General features: G+C 48.9%; 1 protein-coding gene across 1 annotated transcript; it reads right to left on the bottom strand.

The window, feature by feature from the left end:
- Nucleotides 1–1,984: 1,984 nt before the first annotated feature.
- On the bottom strand, nt 1,985–13,993 carry FGF6 (fibroblast growth factor 6). The gene is made up of 3 exons (XM_017883287.1): nt 13,516–13,993; nt 12,440–12,543; nt 1,985–2,234 (listed from the first exon to the last, which is right to left on the bottom strand). Exons 1-3 carry the CDS (start codon nt 13,859–13,861, stop codon nt 2,058–2,060), a joined length of 627 nt encoding a protein of 208 aa, XP_017738776.1. The 5' UTR covers nt 13,862–13,993; the 3' UTR covers nt 1,985–2,057.
- Between the last annotated feature and the right edge of the window lie 4,012 nt (nt 13,994–18,005).

The raw sequence follows: 18,005 nt of genomic DNA on the forward strand, positions 1-18,005 counted from the left end.
GACCTGAAGGAAAGGGCTGGCAGCCCGAGGCTTTGGGGACTCTCTTGAAGATGGGTCCTCTCATGCCACGTGAGCTGAAAGATCTTGGAAGAAAGGAAAGCATGCTCTGGGACCCAAAACGTCTTTCTCCTTTTTTTCTCTGGATCACAGTCACGCTGTCCACCAGCCATCCCACGCTCCAACTCCACTAGGAACCGATATGCACCTTGGGTCTGGAGTGCCTGCATTCCTGATGGACCCTGTTCAAGAGACTGATTGCACTGGACGAGACTCCCTAAAAAACAATGGAGAGCTTTATCCCCGCCTCCAAGCCAACCTGCACTTCAATATTCCACAGACTCAAGATGGACCAGTTTTCTCCCTTTTCTACCACATCCAAGGGTCGGCCGTGCTCCAGGGCTTCTACTGTCTCTTCCATCTTCGCACACCTGGATGTGGCCTTTTCCTCCTCACCCAGCACATGTCCTCCCTGACATTTGCAGGGCAGAGGAGGTGGCCAGTAAGGTGTCTCTCCCTTCGATTGCCAACCTCCATCTTCAGCTCAGAATCCCTCAACCCGGATCTATCTATAGATGGATGCAACTGCAAATAGCGAAGTATGTTGAAGATGAAGGTATTTGCAACAGATGAGGGATTGTCTTGCAGGCCGGGGGCCCCGAGAGTCGCAGAGGGCGTCAGGTCATTTTGTAACTCGATGGTTCACATATGCCAGAAATATTTGCACTCTGATATGGCTCTCTCTGGTTTCAGATTTAGGAACATTCCAATGGTTCAGGAATCTGAAGGCTCCAGGCAGACAACATTTATAGTCACTTGGGGAACCTCTGCTTGAAATATTCTCAAAGGACAGGAGGCAAGAAGGCACTGTGCAGCAAGGAGCTGTTTCAGCTTGGCTGCTTGACTCCATGGGATTATCACTCCTCTTCTGCTGCAGGGAGGAAGAGAGCACAAACCCTGGAGGTCACGGTGCCCATTCTGCTGCATCCAGGCACAGCGCATATGTGAGATGAGGATGAGCCAGAAGGAAGTGAGGGTATCAGATGAGAACTTGGGTGCGTTTCCTGGACATACTTGGAGAGGAATTACCATCTGTAGTCCAAAGCCTCTCTACTTCCTTCATGCCCTATTTTGTCCCCCTAACCCTCGCCAAAGAGGCTGCCATTATTAGGATCCTTGTCATCTGAGGTTAAAATAAGACCAGTTCAAAGTGAGGAAACATTATGGGCAGGCAGCCTGGCCCCTGCTTGTTCTTGGAGCCACACACAGCCTGAGTTCTCCAGGCAGAGTGGCTCTCCTAGAACATCCAGTCCCTTCTGCTGCCTCCACAAGCCTTCCTCAGCTGCCCTAGATGCTGCTCTACCCCTTTGCTCCAAGAAGGGAACTGCTTCTCCCCCAGCTTCCCTGACAATTCATCCCAGTGTCCCCAGAGCCCTCACTGGCAGGAAGCTTGAAGTGCCTGATCACTCTCTGGTTTGCAGTTCAACCTTACACCCTCTCACTCTGCTGTCTCTGCCCTTTGAGGACAGCTGCTCCCCGCTGACCTGTGCAACCCATGTAGTTAGTGGCCTCTGAATGGAAAGATAATTGGAAAGAGGCAGAATGGGAGCACACATCAATCTTGCTGGTTTGACAACTGACATTCTTATAGGCAGATTCCTGCAGCGATGATGCTAGGAGAAAGAAACCTGATGCTTTGAAATGCCATTGCTATGAGAATGTATATAAAGCTGTATGGATATACAACAGTGCATACAAACTCCTACCCTGGCCTTTTCCTGTGCACATGGTCACATTCCACAAGTGTCACCGATACCTTCTCTCCTGGAGGGAGGTCAGAGCATGGGATAAATTGCCATTCTAAGGTTGCTGATTGCAGCCCTGGTTTGAATGGGCTACATGCCGTAGGGTCCAGTGGCCAAGGGAAACAACTGGGATCTCCCCAAGCACAACATAAACCTGACTCAGAAGCCATGGAGGGCAAGGGGAGTTATTCGCTTGTGCAAAATTCCAATAGAACAGATGCTGCTTTAAATCCGTGAGCCTTCTTTTGCGGGTCCTTATATTCTGGGAAGGAAATGAGTGACAGTCATGGTCGGGGACACCTTGCTGCCCCGCTTTACCCGTCCGTATTTGCTCAGGGCGATGTAGGTGCCTCGGTACAAGTCTGACTCATAGGCGTTGTAATTGTTGGGCAGGAGCGTTTCTCTGAACTTGCATTCTTCTTGGAAGCTGGGCTGCGAAAGACATGGACAAACAGCAGAGACTGGGTTACAAATGAGGAGTGCTGCAGATGCCAGCTGGGCCGCGGACAGTAGGCCCCCCTGCCAGGTGCCCCTTCCCTTCTCTTTGTGAGACAAGCACTGTGAGGTCCGAGCATCCTGGGTGGACAGAACGGTGAAAGGTTAGGATGGGAAGAGGCTGCAGGCTCTCATGGTTTCCTCTCCCCTTCCCTCCTTTACGATAAAGAAACCAAGGCCCAGAGACACGGGATGATGGTCTGTGCCACATGGGGCAGAGCTGAGGCTCTACCACTCAGGTCTCCTGACTTCCAGAGTACTTTCTATGAAGTCCCCAGATGGTAACTTGTTCCATTCAAAGAACAGACCAGGAAATGACACGATAGGCTGTTTTCTCGAGTCCACTGTGAGAGGGAGTCTCTACTGGAGCAGGAGTGACAGCCCAGAGTGCTATTTCGTGACTTTTCTACTTCCTAGTTGTGTGACCTTGGGCAGGTTCCTCCCCTTTCAGCCTCAGTTCTCTTTTCTGCAGACTGTCTGTGGTGGGGGAAGAAGGAGAGAGGTGGTTGGTGGAGGGGTAGGAGATATAGGGGATCTCTTAAGCCCTTTCCGACACTGTCTGTCTCTTTCCTTCTGCTTGTTGTTCCTCAGTCTGTCTTTCCTGGTTTAAGTCTCAAGGTTTCTATCCCTCAAAAAGGCCTATTCTCAGTTTTGACTTTGAGCCTAGAAGGTGTCTGGTACCTCCTAGACCAGGGGTCCCCAACCCCCAGAAGGTAGACCCGTACCAGTCAGTGGCCCATACCAGCGCAGGACCCGGGCTATACAGCAGGAGGTGAGTGGTGGGTGAGCGAAGCTTCATCTGTTTTCCAGCCACTCCCCATCGCTTGCATGACCACCTGAGCTCTGCCTCCTGTCAGATCAGCAGTGGCATTAGATTCTCGTAGGAGAAAGAACTTTGCATGTGAAGAAGGATCTGGGGTTGCCTGCTCCTTTTGAGAATCTAATGCCTGATGATCTGAGGTAGAACAAACCATCCCCCATGCCCCCATCCCTCACCCTGTCCATGGAAATAGTCTTCCATGAAACTGGTCCCTGGTGCCAAAAAGGTTGAGGACTGCGGTCCAAGACAATCATAGTTCTCCAGGGACACACAGGAACAGAGATGGTGAGGAGCAGGAATTTTTACGGGGAAAAGGACCTGGTTCCCAATGTGACAGGTGATGCCAAGGAGCCTGGGACCAACAAAAAAAATGGCCCTTTCCATGCTAATTTGGGGCCCTTTCCATGCTAATTTGGTAGAGGAGTGTGTGTGGGACACCTGTTCAGAACATGAATGCTGGACTTTCTGTCTCACATGCACAAATTCATTCCCAGTACATCACCCCAAGTCCTCCTCTTTCCTCTGCAACCTGCCTGGGTGGCTGCTCTGAGGGAGTGTGCAGGGATTTCCTGCTCTTGTGGGGGAAGCAGCTGGGTCGGGGCTAGAAGAACAGAGAGCGAGGTGGGAGCCAGAGACCCGGGATCTACTTTTGAAAAGAAATATAGAATGAGAAATGGGTGGAGGATAATTTCTGACTCTTTCTTGCTCGGGTATGAAAAAAACCCCACTCGATGGCTGCCGGGCTGTGCCAGAGGTGTCCTCTACCTTCTGTAAAGGAATTGTACTGCTAGTGTTCCCATCTTGCTGGCAGTGTAGCTGGACGAGAACCTCTTGCTGTTCTGAAGGCTGGTAAGTAGCTTGCTCCTCACGACCCCAAGACTCCCAGAGCCCTTTCAGTGGACCCCTCTGGCAACATTTAGAACAGCCATACTTTCTTTCCCAATAGACTCCAAGATCCCTGAGATGAGGACTGTGTCTTGCTTGGTACATGATGCTGAGTGGATGGTGGTTGAATAAGGACAACATGGCTGGTTTCGGTGGCTCACACCTGTAATCCCAGTACTTTGGGGGACCAAGGCAGGAGGATCACTTGAGCCCAGGAGTTTGAGAGGAACCTAGGCAACATAGCGAGACCTCGTCTCTAAAAAAAAAAAAAAAAAAGAAAAAAAAAAGCTAAGCATGGTGGCGTATGCCTGCAGTCCCAGCTACTCTAGAGGCTGAGGTGGGAGAATTGCTTGAGGTCGAGGCTGCAGTGAGCCATGATCGTTTCACCGCTCTCCAGCCTGGGTGACAGAGTGAGACCCTGTCTCAAGAATAAAGAAATAGGTAAATAAGGACAGCACTGAAACGTCAGGAGACCCCTGCATGGGTGGCTCTTTCAACGTAATGTGAGTGGGCGAGGGGACAGCCTTGCCTGTGGGAACACAGGGAAACCCCTCATACATTTTCCCCGTCGTCTTCTCTCACGCTGGCAGCCTGTTAACAAAGCATTTCCACTGATGTTAACTTGCTTGAGATCAATGTGAAGGCGTTCACCAGCCATGTCAACAGGTTAATGCCAGGCCAGGGGATGGGTTTTCATAACTTTCCTGTTTTCCTTGTTAGGGATGCTCAGTGAATATCTGTGGATGAATAAAGGGACGTCCTAAAGGTAAAAAGGATGAACTAATCAACATAGGTCAAGAACATATTTGTGGCCGGGCGCAGTGGCTCAGGCCTGTAATCCCAGCACTTTGGGAGGCTGAGGCAGGCGGATCACGAGGTCGGGAGATAGAGACCATCCTGGCTAACATGGTGAAACCCCGTCTCTACTAAAAATACAAAAAATTAGCTGGGCGCAGTGGCGGGCGCCTGTAGTCCCAGCTACTGGGGAGGCTGAGGCAAGAGAATGGCGTGAACCCGGGAGGCGGAGCTTGCAGTGAGCCGAGATCGCGCCACTGCACTCCAGCCTGGGGACAGAGTGAGACTCCATCTCAAAAAAAAAAAAACATTTGTGCCATAGCTTTGAGGTTAGACTGATGACAATGGCCTCTTACTTAGCTATGTGAGCCTGGACAAATCATTTAACCTTTAAAGCTTCAATTCCCTCATCTGTGCAGCAAGAACAGTAAGAAAAATTATGTCATAGAATTGGACTAAGCATTAATTGAAATAATGCATGGAAAGTCCTGGGAACAATGCTTGCTTTATAGTAGAATTAAAAACAAATTAGTAGTAGTAGTATTCTTCTCCAAGTAAATCATGAACTACTTTACATTAAAAGCCTCAAAAGACTGCCTTACCCTGGATCACCAGTCCTGTAAGACTTGCTGTGGGTTACTGGACAATTTAGCTTTTAAGCTCTGCGGTTTTTGACGGAGTGCCTGGGAGACAGTGAGCTTGCATGGAAGAGCAGGAAGCGAGAGAAAGGGCAGAGGCTGGCGCTGGCTCTGAACCACAGCCCCTCATTAGGAGCCTCTCTGGACCCTGGTTTCTTGCCCTGTGCATGGGGCATAGAACCTGTCACAGGACTTCCCTTGTTGGTGGGCAAGCTTGGGAGCAGCAGCACCAGGAAAAACTCAGCTCAGGACTGATCGAAACATTCCAGGTAAAGCTATGCGAATGAGAAGTCCAGTACAGGTCAATGAACAAAAGAGTCCGGCGGTAGATCCCAAAACATACATGGATGTAAAATAAAATGAATCTGACATGAATATAAAGTAAAAGTGGTATTTTAAATCACTAGAGAAAACATGGTGTTGGAACAACGGAATGGCATTTTATTATAATAATAATAAAGTTTGGTGTGTATGACTTTATCCCTTACATCAAAATAAATTCCAAAAGAAGCAAAAATTTAAATGTAAAAAAGAGAACCATTCAAATCCAGAAAAGGGTTTTTTAAATAAACTCAGAATCAGGAACATCTTTCTAAGCAGGACAAAAAGAAAATTAAAGCCATTTAAAAAAAATTAATAAATTAGTCTTCTACTTGAAAAATATTACCTTAAAATAAGAACAGAAATGGCAAACTGGATGAAAATCTGTACAATACACATATGTCAAAGAGTACATTTTGTTACTATATTTAGAACCCTAAACTCACCAGAGAATGAACAACATTTATAAAACAGAAGATTCCCAGGAAAAGAAATATCAGTGGCATGTGAGCAGAAGAGAATATGCCTAATAAGAGAAATGTAAATTATAACTGTGAGATCACATGTTTAGTGGCCAGATTTCAAAGACAAAAGCCTTTGACACTCTGCTCTAATTAGTGAGGGCATAGAAACTAGGAATTCTCATTTAATGTCCTCCGATGTGTACACTGTTATAATCTCTATAAAGACCAATTTGGCCAAGCCTGTAATCCCAGCACTTTGGGAGGCCGAGGCGGGCGGATCAACGAGTCAGGAGATCAAGACCATCCTGGCCTAACACGTGAAACCCTGTCGTAGCTGAAAAAAAATACAAAAACCGAGCCGGCAGGCGAGGTGGCGGGACCGCCTGTAGTCCCCAGCTAGCTCGGAGGCTGAGGCAGAGAGAATGCGTAAACCTGGGAGGCCGGGAGTTGCAGTGAGTGAAGAATTCTGGCGCAATACTGCAGCCCAGGCCTGGTGAACAGAGTGAGACTCCTTCTCAAAAAAGAAAAAAAAAAAAAAACAAAAAAAGAAAACCAACTTTCGGCTGCCCAGAGTAAAGGATGACTATATCAGCACTCCCACTTCTAGAAATTTATCTTACTGATATATTCCCACACATGCACAAAAGTTACTACAGTATTAAATAACAAAAGACCAAAAACAATGTTCTATTAGGAGAGGAGTAACTGAGGTGGCTCAGGCCTGTAATCCCAGCACTTTGGGAGGCCAAGGTGAGTGGATCACGAGGTCGGGAGATTGAGACCATCCTGGTCAACATGGTGAAACCACATCTCTACCAAAATATAAAAAATTAGCTGGGCGTGGTGGTGCACACCTGTAGTCCCAGCTACTTGGGAGGCTAAGGCAGAGGAATCTCTTGGACCCGGGAGGCAGAGATTGCAGTGAGCTGAGACCACACTCCGGCCTGGCGACAGAGCGAGACTCTGTCTCAAAAAAAAAAAAAAGGAGTAACTCAGTTATGGTAGATCCACATGATGGAATTCTACAAGCCTTGAAAAGATAAGAAGCTTCTCTGTACTGACATGAAATGGCCTCAAAGATACATTGCTAAGTGAAGACACAAGGTTGGAAAAAGTATTAGCATAGTATGCTCCTGTGTGTGTGATTTTAAAAAGATGATAGCAGTGCGTGCACGTGTGCCTAGGCTATTTCTGGAATGATATACTGGGATGATACACTGGTAACTGTGGCTGCCTCTAGGGAGGAACTCAGTGGCTTCAAGATGATGGTAGGAGTGAGACTTTCCATAGAATATTCTGATACTTTTTCTCCTTAAAACAAGTTCATGTGTCACCTAGTCAAGTAAGTACATTATTTAAAGTGGGAAGGGAATTTAGGGTAGCAGATGGGCCAGGAAACGAGCGAGAAAACATTTTGATCAGAAACGGGTGGTCTCCTCCTTGTTGGGTCACAGCCCCTCTCCACCCACCAGCCTCCCCCCTGTTCTAACTTTGTATGTCCCTGGAGAGTAACCCGCCCAGTCAGTTCCAGAGAATTTATTTCTGATCTGGATGGTGGTTAAGGGAGAGGTTTCATGTGTTGTTTGCAAGCTCTAGAGAGGAAATGAAATCTTGAGGTGGAGGAAGGGGAAGTGGGAGGAACTGAGTGACTTGGGCAAGAAACTCTGAAACCATTGCCCACTTCCCGGTGCCTAGAATGTGTGCATTTGAGAACCCAGCCTCTTCTAAACGTCTGGGCCTCCTAAAACATGATTGTTTAAGCATGCGTGGCCACGGATGTATAGATTGTAGTTCGTTTTTCTGGTCGTTAGATTTTGGATCATTCAAATCCACTCCCCCTCAACATACACACGGTTTTTTTTTTTTTTTTTTTTTTAAGTTTATGACTTTTTTTTTCTTTCCATTCTGCTCTTTTCTCTAGCCTGTCTCTTATCTCTGGCCTTCACCAGAATCCTATACAAAAGTAAAGTGAAAAAAGACAACTAGTAGATGAAGCTTGTGTTAGAAGCCCTACCCTTCCCCTTGCTGCTCTCTCTCCGCCCTCAGCACCCCCATCTGTGGCACGAAGGGGAGATCGTGCATTTTCCCTGAATGCTTCAGGTTGATTGGATTTTCCTGCTGCCCAGAGTGATGCTCAAGACCCAGAGCCTTAATTCATCTTCATCAGAGCCCTGAGCTTTGAGTTCTCATGGCTTGGGAATGTTGGTTCCTCAGCTCTGGTGAAGAACGCCCTCAAGCCAAGTGAACGCCATGTTCATAAAAGCAGCTACCGTATATGATTACTTGGACAAATGAAATCATTCCACTGGATCACATTTCCTGGGCCTGCCGGGCTCAAGCCCCAGCATGACAATGTCTTCAATTCCATGTAGGTCTATTCAGACTTATGTGCATTTGGCACTCGCGATGGAGAAGGGCATTTCGCAGAGAAGCAAGCACATCCATGGGGTAGAAATGCCCCTAAAAGTGTGAGGTGGACAAGACAGCCACCCTCTTGCCTTTAGAGCTAAGTCACCTGGACCAATGAGGATCTAATCCTGCCTTTAAACATCTTTATCCTGTGACTGCTGGGGCCATTTGCCCCTGTTCCTCCTGGGAGTGGTTGGATGGAGAAGGATGGGGTGGAAGGATGTGGGCAAGAAGGAAAAATAAACCAACTCTTTGTCCTAAGACTTTCTTCTACAGCCCCTGACTGCTTTTCCTGTCTTTAGCCGAAATATCGTCAGCTCTGAAGATGCCTGCATTTTCCAACTCTTTTTCCTAGCACACAATTGCACTGTTGATTTAGGAATGTTGGAAGGTTTTTCATCCGGTGTCTCATTCTTCTCACTCCTGTGGAGCTCTTTGTAGCAGGCGGGGATTTGTATGCAGGGCCACCGGCCCCTCATAAGAGCATGCGCCTCCCGCTGCTCTCCAGGTCCATCTCCCAGCACTTCCTCATGGTGGGTGTCCTTTGTCCCTTTCCCTCAGGAGTGCTGTTTTCTGCGAGGGTGGCAGCTGAACCAAGGCAAAGCTGGTCCTCCCCTCCCGCAATGCAGTGCCCCAGATACTAATCAGAAGTCTCTGGAGAAAATTAACTTTCTCCTTTGCACATTGTCATACTGTTGATGAAAAGCATGTAAATGCAGTTATTCTTAGTAAAACTGTAATCACTTGAAAGCATAACTGAGTTGCTGGTATCTTTTTGCTAGTGTGTATTCTTCTCGACCTAAGGATTCTGATGGAACCACTGTCAGGTGGAGATCCTTGATGTTTTGTTTTCTGAATTTTAAAGGGGACCCAAGGGGGCTAGAATTCACTAATTCCTGCCTCATCCTGAGAGAGCAGAGGTCCAGGCCCAGAGAAGCTCAGTGACGTTGCCCAAAGTAAGACAAGTAGCTAGAGGGTAGGTTGGCCAGGAACTAGAACTCGGGTCACGGAGCCCTGAGACAGGGCTGCACACAGCTGTGGCTGGACGTGTGACCCTGGAGACCCGGTGTCTGCAGCTGCAAAGGGAGGATGAAGATCAAATGCACCTCCTAGGGGTGCTGTGAGATCATGCTCGTAAAGCCCTCTGCAGCCTGTGCAGCCTAACACAAGCAGTAGGCCAGTGCTCAGGGCAGGGCAGCTGTTTATATTGTCTAAAGGGGGGGCTCCGCAAACTGTCCTGAGCCTCCCCACCCCTCTTTCCAGGAGACAGACATGTGTGAAGCCACTTCTAGCCAGGTTTTCTTGGCCCTTATTCTCTGCCCACGAGTTGTTCCCTTGTCCCCCTCATCAACACCTCAGCCCCAGCCCAGTTTCCCTCCCCCACCCATGAGAAATCCCATGTAGTGGCAGTAGCAGCTGAGCCTGGGAGATGAGGCCGCTCAGAGGGCTTAAAGGGAAATAGTGTGAATGAAATCATCACCCAGCGGGAGGCTTCCTGGCTCCGGGGATCAGTCGGCAATTGTTTTTTTAGACTGTGATAAGGGCCTCTGAGGGGCAGAGAGGGAGGGGTAGAAGTCGCTCAGGAGCATCTGGTCCTGAGCCACACAAAACGTCAGGTGTCCCAGGCTTGGGGCACAGCTGTCCAGCCCCACTCTCTGTGTGCAGGCCCGGCTGGCCCTGAGGTCCAGGGAGGAGAAGCTCCCTCCCTGGAGAAGATGCTCTTTGGCCAAATGCTACTGAGGGTGAAGGTAGGAGGAGTGGCAGGGCGGAGGTAAAGGGGGCGGGGTCCTTCCTCCAGAAGTTCCCTGTTCTCCTGGACTCTGCTCATTTAGTGAGCCCAGCAGTTCATCAACCTGCTTAACTCCCTTTAAAGTCATCCATCAATAATGGTGCTGCAGAGTGAGGGCTGGGGCTGGGGTGGGGGTTTCAGGCACTGGGAGTCAGCCTCCTTTCCCTTTTGCTATTCTGAATGCTCTTCCCCGCTTCGCGGCGCTTTCTCTGATGGTTAAATCTTATATTCCCTTCCCCAGCCTTTCCCAGCTTCTCCTTCCAGGGCCAAGAGATTTCAAATGGGAAGTGGGTAAATATCCTGTCTATTTGTGCATTTTCTCCTCCCCACAATTCAATTCCTTTCTGGGTAGGGAGAAAATAGTAGTAAATAGCTTGTTGATAAAGGTGACAAGGAGAAAGAAGAGTTTGTGAAATTTGTGCTTTCTCCCAGGAGATTTACTTGCTAAAACGTTCCTTGCTTGCATGGAGTCCCACAGCCAACAGCCCAAATTCCCGGCTTTCCTGATGCTATGGGATTCCGGGCATTATGCAGGCTGGAAAGAAGGGGTTCTTTGGGATGCTGCAATCTCCAAGGGGGAACCTGCTCCACCAAAACCTGGGTTGGCCCCAGGCCTCTTCCTATCCTCACCACCACTTTTCCAGAGAGAGGAACAAGGACATGTCTCTTCTGTCTCATCTCACCCACTCTCCAGCTCTCAGGTTCAGCGTAACATGGGGAGTGGGGGGTACCCTGCCCTCCAGAGGCCATGTAGCCTGCTGTCCCCCAAGCCTGCCTATGCCTCAGAAACACCTGGCAAATTTAAAATACAAAAACAAACGGATTTCCAGGCCCATATCTCGGCTCTGTTGAATAAGAATCTCCTAGGTAGGTACCTGGAAATGCATACTTTTAACACGTTTCCAAGGTGATGGAGATGCAAACTGTCCACAGACCTGTGTGGGAGACCCACTGATTTGAATGCATGCCATATGTCCACATAAACCAACCCAGACTGAGAGATGTTAGCACTAAAGATTATGGGACGGAGGCCACATGGTGAACCCGTTCTTGTGTTTCATAGACCTCCTATGTTGGGTCCCCCCTGGGACCCAGTGCCAGTCCTGGGTCTATTTCTTCACATCCCAATCCTCAGTTGATCCTCCGAGGGGCAGTAGATCAGCCCTCCACACCCTCCCTATAAATAACTTTGATATTTTTTGAGGCCTGCTCTGAGGTCTTCCGTTTTAGCTGGCTTATTTCTGTCAAAGGAATCCTCCATGTCTTCAGTTTCACAGGGATGTTTGCCCACCATCTTTTGGAATAAGCCAAATGATGGGCCGAGGGCTGCAGGAATGAGTAGGTCAGTGAGAGAGCGGAGGTTTTGGTCAATGTGCTTAGAAGTTGGTGGCATTAACCCAAGTGCCAGCACTGGTGCTCCCAGGGGTGACCTACGGGGGTGGGGATGGGAATGGGTGGGACTGGTAGCTGCCTAAAGTGTGTAATGGGTAGGCTGCTTCTCCAGCTTTTATGATCAGAGACCAGAGGATTGAAAACGCTAGCGCAGAATCTCAGCACACTGATGAGGATGAAAACAGCCTCCCATTCCGCTCTTTCTGCGGCGCGCTAGGCCGGGGCGTCTTGCAGGGCGCGTGTCGTGGAGCAGCACACCCAGGCAGAGAGAGAGGCTTGCTCTCAGGGCCTTGCCAATGCAGGGAATCACACCTGCCCACAAGCCTGGATGCCAAAATGCGGGCTTCCCTCTGGCCCACGGGCTCCCTGAGCTGTGGTTTCTGTTTAATCACACAGACTTCATCCGGCAGGTGGGACAGAAGAAACACGGGCCAGAGTGGAGGACAGTCACCCATGAGGCTGGAGAAGCAGAAGCTGCAAGGCCCCTCCCTTTCACAGGCTCCTTTTAACAGCCTTTCCTTTCCCATTTAGATAGTCACTTCTCTACTCAGAATTTCATATTCTTTTCTTCAACTGTGTAAGCATCAAGCCCTCGTAAACCTGGCACTTCCCCGGCCTGGTGAACTCACCGTTGCGTACAATCTTCCTTTACTGTTCATGGCAACGAAGAGGGCACTTCTCACTCCAAAGAGACTCACCACACCTCGCTCCACAGTGGAAATTTCCAGCAGGCCTGACAAGGAAAGGGGGGCCACGTTACCTAAGGCGCATGCAAATCACAGTGGGAACGTGAGCCGACAAGGGCATCTCAGTCCATCCCCCATTCTCCTAGAAAGCCAGACTCTCCATCACCCCATCCACGATCCCTCTCGCTCTAGGAGACCCTGGCTGCTGCACTCATCAAGTGCTGCCATTGTGCTGTTAAAAATCCAGTTCTGCAAGGGAAAGTTCTGATATCAGAGTTAGGGACTGCAATGACCACTTAGCTACCTATTTAAGACGAGCTTTGAATCTGGGCTTTCATTGACATAATTACTTGAGGTCCTTGACTTGAGTAAAAAACTACATTCTGATTATTCTTCTTCTTAATGTGTACTCTACATGTTTCAACAAATCTTAACCCCCTTAATCTTGAACACACAGCAGCCACACCATGGCTGATGGCTTTCTTGGATCCTGCAGCCCCTATCCTTTCTGGGATAGGAGACTAACCATACAGCAAGCTGACAACTTGCAGGATGAGAGCCTGGGGACAGAGGGAGCGCGTTGAGATAAAAAGACGGATGTGCTTCAGTTGGACATTTTGCAATTAAATTTCCTTTTCTTCTCCAAGAAAGAAGCTGAATAAAAATCAGCTTGTGTCAAATTTGCTCCAAGTATACTAACTCATTCTCCCTACCCCTGCCTTGCAGGCTTCCCAGACGAATGGTTCCCAGTGGTCTTACAAGGCATCAGATGGGCCAGTAATGCTGAAATAGTGCCACGGAGGCTCTAACCAAGGTGATGGCAAGGAACGCCAGGATGCTCGGACCCCAGTATACTGAGCCTGCACCCAGGTAGAGTCACGTGGAATCATCTAAGTGGTAAGCAGCATTTCTGTCCCCTTTATAGTGCATCCTGTCCACTAGAGCATGGCCCCTTCACCTTTTAGCCCGGCACGAGCCCAAGCCCCCAAGCGTCCCAACTGGCTGCAGCTGGCACTCACTGTAGGGGTTCTCCTCGTGGGTCCCGCTGATCCGGCCGTCGGGGGGCACCTGGAGGTGAAAGCCGATGCCCACGTTGCAGTAGAGCCTCCGCTGCCGCTTGATCCCCACCAAATAGCCACTTTCCCAATTCACCCCGGCGATCTCTCCAGCTAGCCCGGCACGAGACCTGGACAGCAGGGTGCCCCAGCCCCTCGAGTCCAGCAGCGTGTTGTTGGCACGGGTGCCTGCAGGCGAGGGCACCACCATGCCCACTAGGATGCCCAGGAAGACGAGAGCCCACAGCGTGCCCCGAAGACGTCCTGCTCCCCGGGACATAGTGATGAACAGCCTCTGTCCCAGGGCCATCCACCTTGCCTCTCAGGCACGTGGTCAGAATTAATGGCCCTAAAAATACCGCCCTTCTTGTTTTTCTCCCTCCGGCATGGCGGCAGGGGCTTATTTTTGGAAGGCAGATGAAGGCTGCTGACGTGAAACCAAAGCCTGCATGGGGCACTCGGATTGAGAGCAGAGGGACCCAGGCTGAGCCGCGGCCGGTAGAGACCATGGCTCGGGGACGCTCTCGAGCTCGCCCGCTTGCTCCGTTCCGAGTTGATATTTGGTTTGACCTATCTTTATAGTTGGTTCAGCAGCCCGGCCCTCCCCTCCACCCATCATCACCCTGACGTCAACCCGCCCGGCTCACTTATCCAGGGCTGTAACATTAACCTGCTCTTGGGCCTGGCTGCCTCCCCAGACCCCCATCACCCTCCACGTTCCCCAGGGGTTCTGGGAGCCACTGTCATTCCAACTATGAGGCAGGAATGAAGTGAGCAGGGAGCATCTCTGGGGGAGGGGGGAAGCTGGCTGGGGGCCCGGGGAAAGACAGAGACGAGAGGCCGCCCAGGACCCATACTGGGCAGAAGTTCTTTGCCTGGCAGCGCCGGCTTCCTTATTTAGAGGGCAGTAGGTAGAGGCAGGGATGGGAAAAGGCTGGTGGTGGTGATGACCGTAGCCTGCAAGTCACCCTCGAGAGCTTTGCATGGAAACAGCTGGCGGTGGAGGGGAACCCGGAAAGGCTAAGCCCTTTCAGCAGGAGGGTACAGAACTTCTCAGCGGGTGGGGATGGGGGTTGTTCAAGGAGCTTTAAGATTGTGGAGGGAGGGAGGGAGGGCAAGGGCAAGGTTTGCCTGCTCACTGTCCTGATCCCGGCATCCACCTGGGGTGGAAGTAGTGTCTGGCCTTTGACATAGCCCCCTGGCCATTCTCCTCCCTGGATTTATCCCTGGCATGTGACTGATATGATTCCCATTTCACAGATGAGGAAGCTGAGGCTTAGAGAGGTTAAATGACTTGCCCAAGTTACCACAGCTAATAAGTAGCAAAGCCAGAACTTCTAAGGTTTGCCTGAGTCCAAAGCCTGTGCATGTCTAATGTTTTCAGTAGAAGTTGGCTGGCCCGCAGAGTCTATTTAGCTCCTTAAATGCCAATAGCACATCACAGAGTTATTTCAGTAGCATAAAATGATTCATTTGTTAAAAAAAAACTTGAGTGTCTTTGATGTACATGTATTTGCAGATAACTTCTGTATTTGCAGATAACTTTTGCTGGGCTGATATTACATTCAGAAACTAGTGAAAGTATTTCTGCCAGGAAGTTATTCCTACACTCATTTTTCCTTTTCCCATATTACTTTTAAATAGATTACATGTCTAACTGAAGTGAGAAAAAAATGTAAAGCTACCAGAAAACCCACCCCACAAATTGCTATACGATATGAGAAGGAACTATTAATATATCTCTGAGGGTGAATAAGTTAACAAGGGTCACCTGGGGAATTGAATTAACTTGAGTTTAAAATCCTGTTTCTTGTACTTCAGTTCAGGTCTTAATCTGTTGGTGAGACATTAGTGCTGATTGTGCGGGGATTGGAAGGAGTGTGTGGGGGGTGATGACAGTGGCATACAGATGGATTTGAGCGTCCTGAGCAGTAGAGCTGGTCCCAGCAGGCAGCTCCCTTAGCCACACTCTGCACCCACGTTGCAGGCTGCAGGTAGCCTGAAAAAGCTCCTGGGATGAGTTCCATGGCCCAAGGACTCTACTGAGGCACCACCACCTTCCCTCTGATTCTAAACCTTCTGCTGTGCCCTGGGTCCCAGCCTCTGGTCTGTGGCTTCTACCTGCCTTCTCTCTGTCCTTCTGCCTCGTTCACTGGGTTCGATGCTTTGGTTCAAATTTCTGTCAAGCCATGTGTTTCAGTGTTGCCCTAGACATGCCTTCTCAGATCCTGTGAAGCCCAGACATCTGTCCTGACCCTCAGCTGGTAAACTGAAGGGGGAGGGACATAGGCACCACTTGTTCCTACTGTCACCACGGGTCCCCTGGCTTCCCTATTGGCTTCCTTTCCCTTCCACTGCCATTGTCCCAGAACCAATCTCATCTCACCTGCACTGCCGTTTCCCACAAGGAAAGGCGATGCCATAGAGGCTCAGATTGAGTCTACTATGTAGGCCTTTGTTGGAAAACTGTTTTTAAAAATCCTTCTGCAAAGTAAGAGGTTCATGAACAATCCGAAGACAAAGTTGTCAACAAAAAGCACTTCACTTTGGATTTCCAGCTGGGTTTCATAGTTAAGCTTTCATGGATGCAAGAGCAGTGGGGACACTTTCTCAGTGATGTTGTTTGGAATCTTGTGTTAATTATGCTGGTGGTCCTCACTTAGGGAAGATATACTCCAGAAACATGTTGGATGGTAAGGAGAAGTCAGTCTGAAATTAACACTTGCCTTGGATAATCGGAGAGGTGCTCACCAGTAGAGCTCAGAATCTCTGTGGAATTTCTTGGAACCCATCCACTTTGGGACTGCCTTGGGAGAGAGATTAAACTATAACAAGGTCTATGCCATATACCAATAAAAATGGTAAAGTTTCTTAGATTTACCTCATCCTGGGTTCCTCTCTGTGCGGAGGTTGTCGTTCATGTCTCATAAAGCAATGGGCTTTGGAATGGGGACACCTGGATTTGAATCTCAACTCCACCATTTAGTAGCTCTGTGACCTTGGGAAAGTTCTGGACCTCTCTGAGCTTCATTATTTTGTCATCTGCAAAATGAGATCATTGCTTCTTAAGGTTGTTACAATGACTAGCAATAATACATGCAACTGGCCCAGTGCAGAGCACAGTAGAGTTATTTCTCAGAAATTTTCCTGAAACACATTGAAAATCTCACCCAATTAAAGAGGACAAACCAAAGTGAGAAAGACCATCTCTTATCTCAGGGGATGGGAGAGACACGTGGGCTTCCAGCTCTTCATTGCCATCCGCTAGAGCATATGTTGTGATGGCTGCTAACATATGCAGAAGCAGGCAGCCCAGATTCCACAAATGTTCTGAAAACCAGTGAGTGCCTTGGTGTCGTCCCCTGTTAAATTTAAAACTTAAGTAATTCATGCTATTAAAAAGCCTGGGTCTTATTTTTATCGGGTGATGCGATGAGGCCCTGTTCTAAATGCACCTCCTCTGCCTGTCTCTATAGCAACTTTACTGTGCTTATGTAGCCATATATTTTTCCTGAAGGCTAATTAAGTTGACAACTGCTAGGTCTTCTTGGCTTACCAGATTTGCACTTGACCCTTCTCTTGGGGCTTAGGGACCCCTATGGATGTGAAGTGATAGAGAAAAGAGTAACAGGTGGAAGAGGCCTCTCTCCATGGACCCCTCTTGCAAATAGTTGGCCAACAGCCTTTGGGGATTGTCAATCACTCTCGCTGGATAAGCCAAGATCCAGTGGAGGTGAGTAGGAAAATATGTTAATGTCTGTCTCCTTCTACAACAGGGTCCTTGTCCCCAAGGGGGATGCCACAAAATACAGGTTTGTCAGATTTGGCAGTGCTTAGCCACACCAACCTTCTGCATCATCTGCATGGCAGAACGCCCTCTGTCACACCAGGTGGTTGCTCTCTGTGACTGCTGTGTGTTACATAATCAAGATCAAATGCCTGAGGGGTGACCATAAGGAAAGCACATAAAACCCAGATACGCCTCATCCATGTAGATTGTGAAAAGCTGTGCTTACTTGTACTTCTTACATTCGGGTTTGAAAAACTAGCATTTGCCTTTTTCTATAGATAATTTGGAAAATATGGAAAACAATAAGGTGGAAAACAAAATAGCTGTTTGTGCTTAGTGTCTGTTGCTCAGGGGATTTAATCAGCATGAGAAGGACACTTGTAGAGATGAGGATCTAGGAAGGATTCCTGCCCTAGGCCTGAGGAAACAGGGACATTTGCAGCTCATAAACTTGCTACAAGAGGGAGAATTGAAGAGAAACAGTTTAACAGTTTCAACTGATCAACGGTGTCCAGGTAGAACTTCTGCAAGGATGAGCCAGCTATTAGCTTGCTAGCTATTCCCTGGGGAAACCTAAACTTTGTACTTTCCTAGTGGAACCCAACTTTTCCCAGGCCTCACCCACTTACATGGTGGGAACCATTAACAGTCATAATCCACATTT

Source organism: Rhinopithecus bieti, unplaced genomic scaffold, assembly GCF_001698545.2.
Source record: "Rhinopithecus bieti isolate Rb0 unplaced genomic scaffold, ASM169854v2 scaffold_13342, whole genome shotgun sequence".
NCBI lineage: Eukaryota > Metazoa > Chordata > Mammalia > Primates > Cercopithecidae > Rhinopithecus > Rhinopithecus bieti.

Coding starts and splice junctions, on each gene's coding strand:
- FGF6 (XM_017883287.1), bottom strand. CDS start 13,861: ATGGCCCTGGGACAGAGGCTGTTCATCACTATGTCCCGGGGAGCAGGA. Junction 12,544..13,515: donor CCACGAGGAGAACCCCTACA/GTGAGTGCCAGC, acceptor TTTCCTTGTCAG/GCCTGCTGGAAATTTCCACT. Junction 2,235..12,439: donor AAGGAAGATTGTACGCAACG/GTGAGTTCACCA, acceptor TGTCTTTCGCAG/CCCAGCTTCCAAGAAGAATG.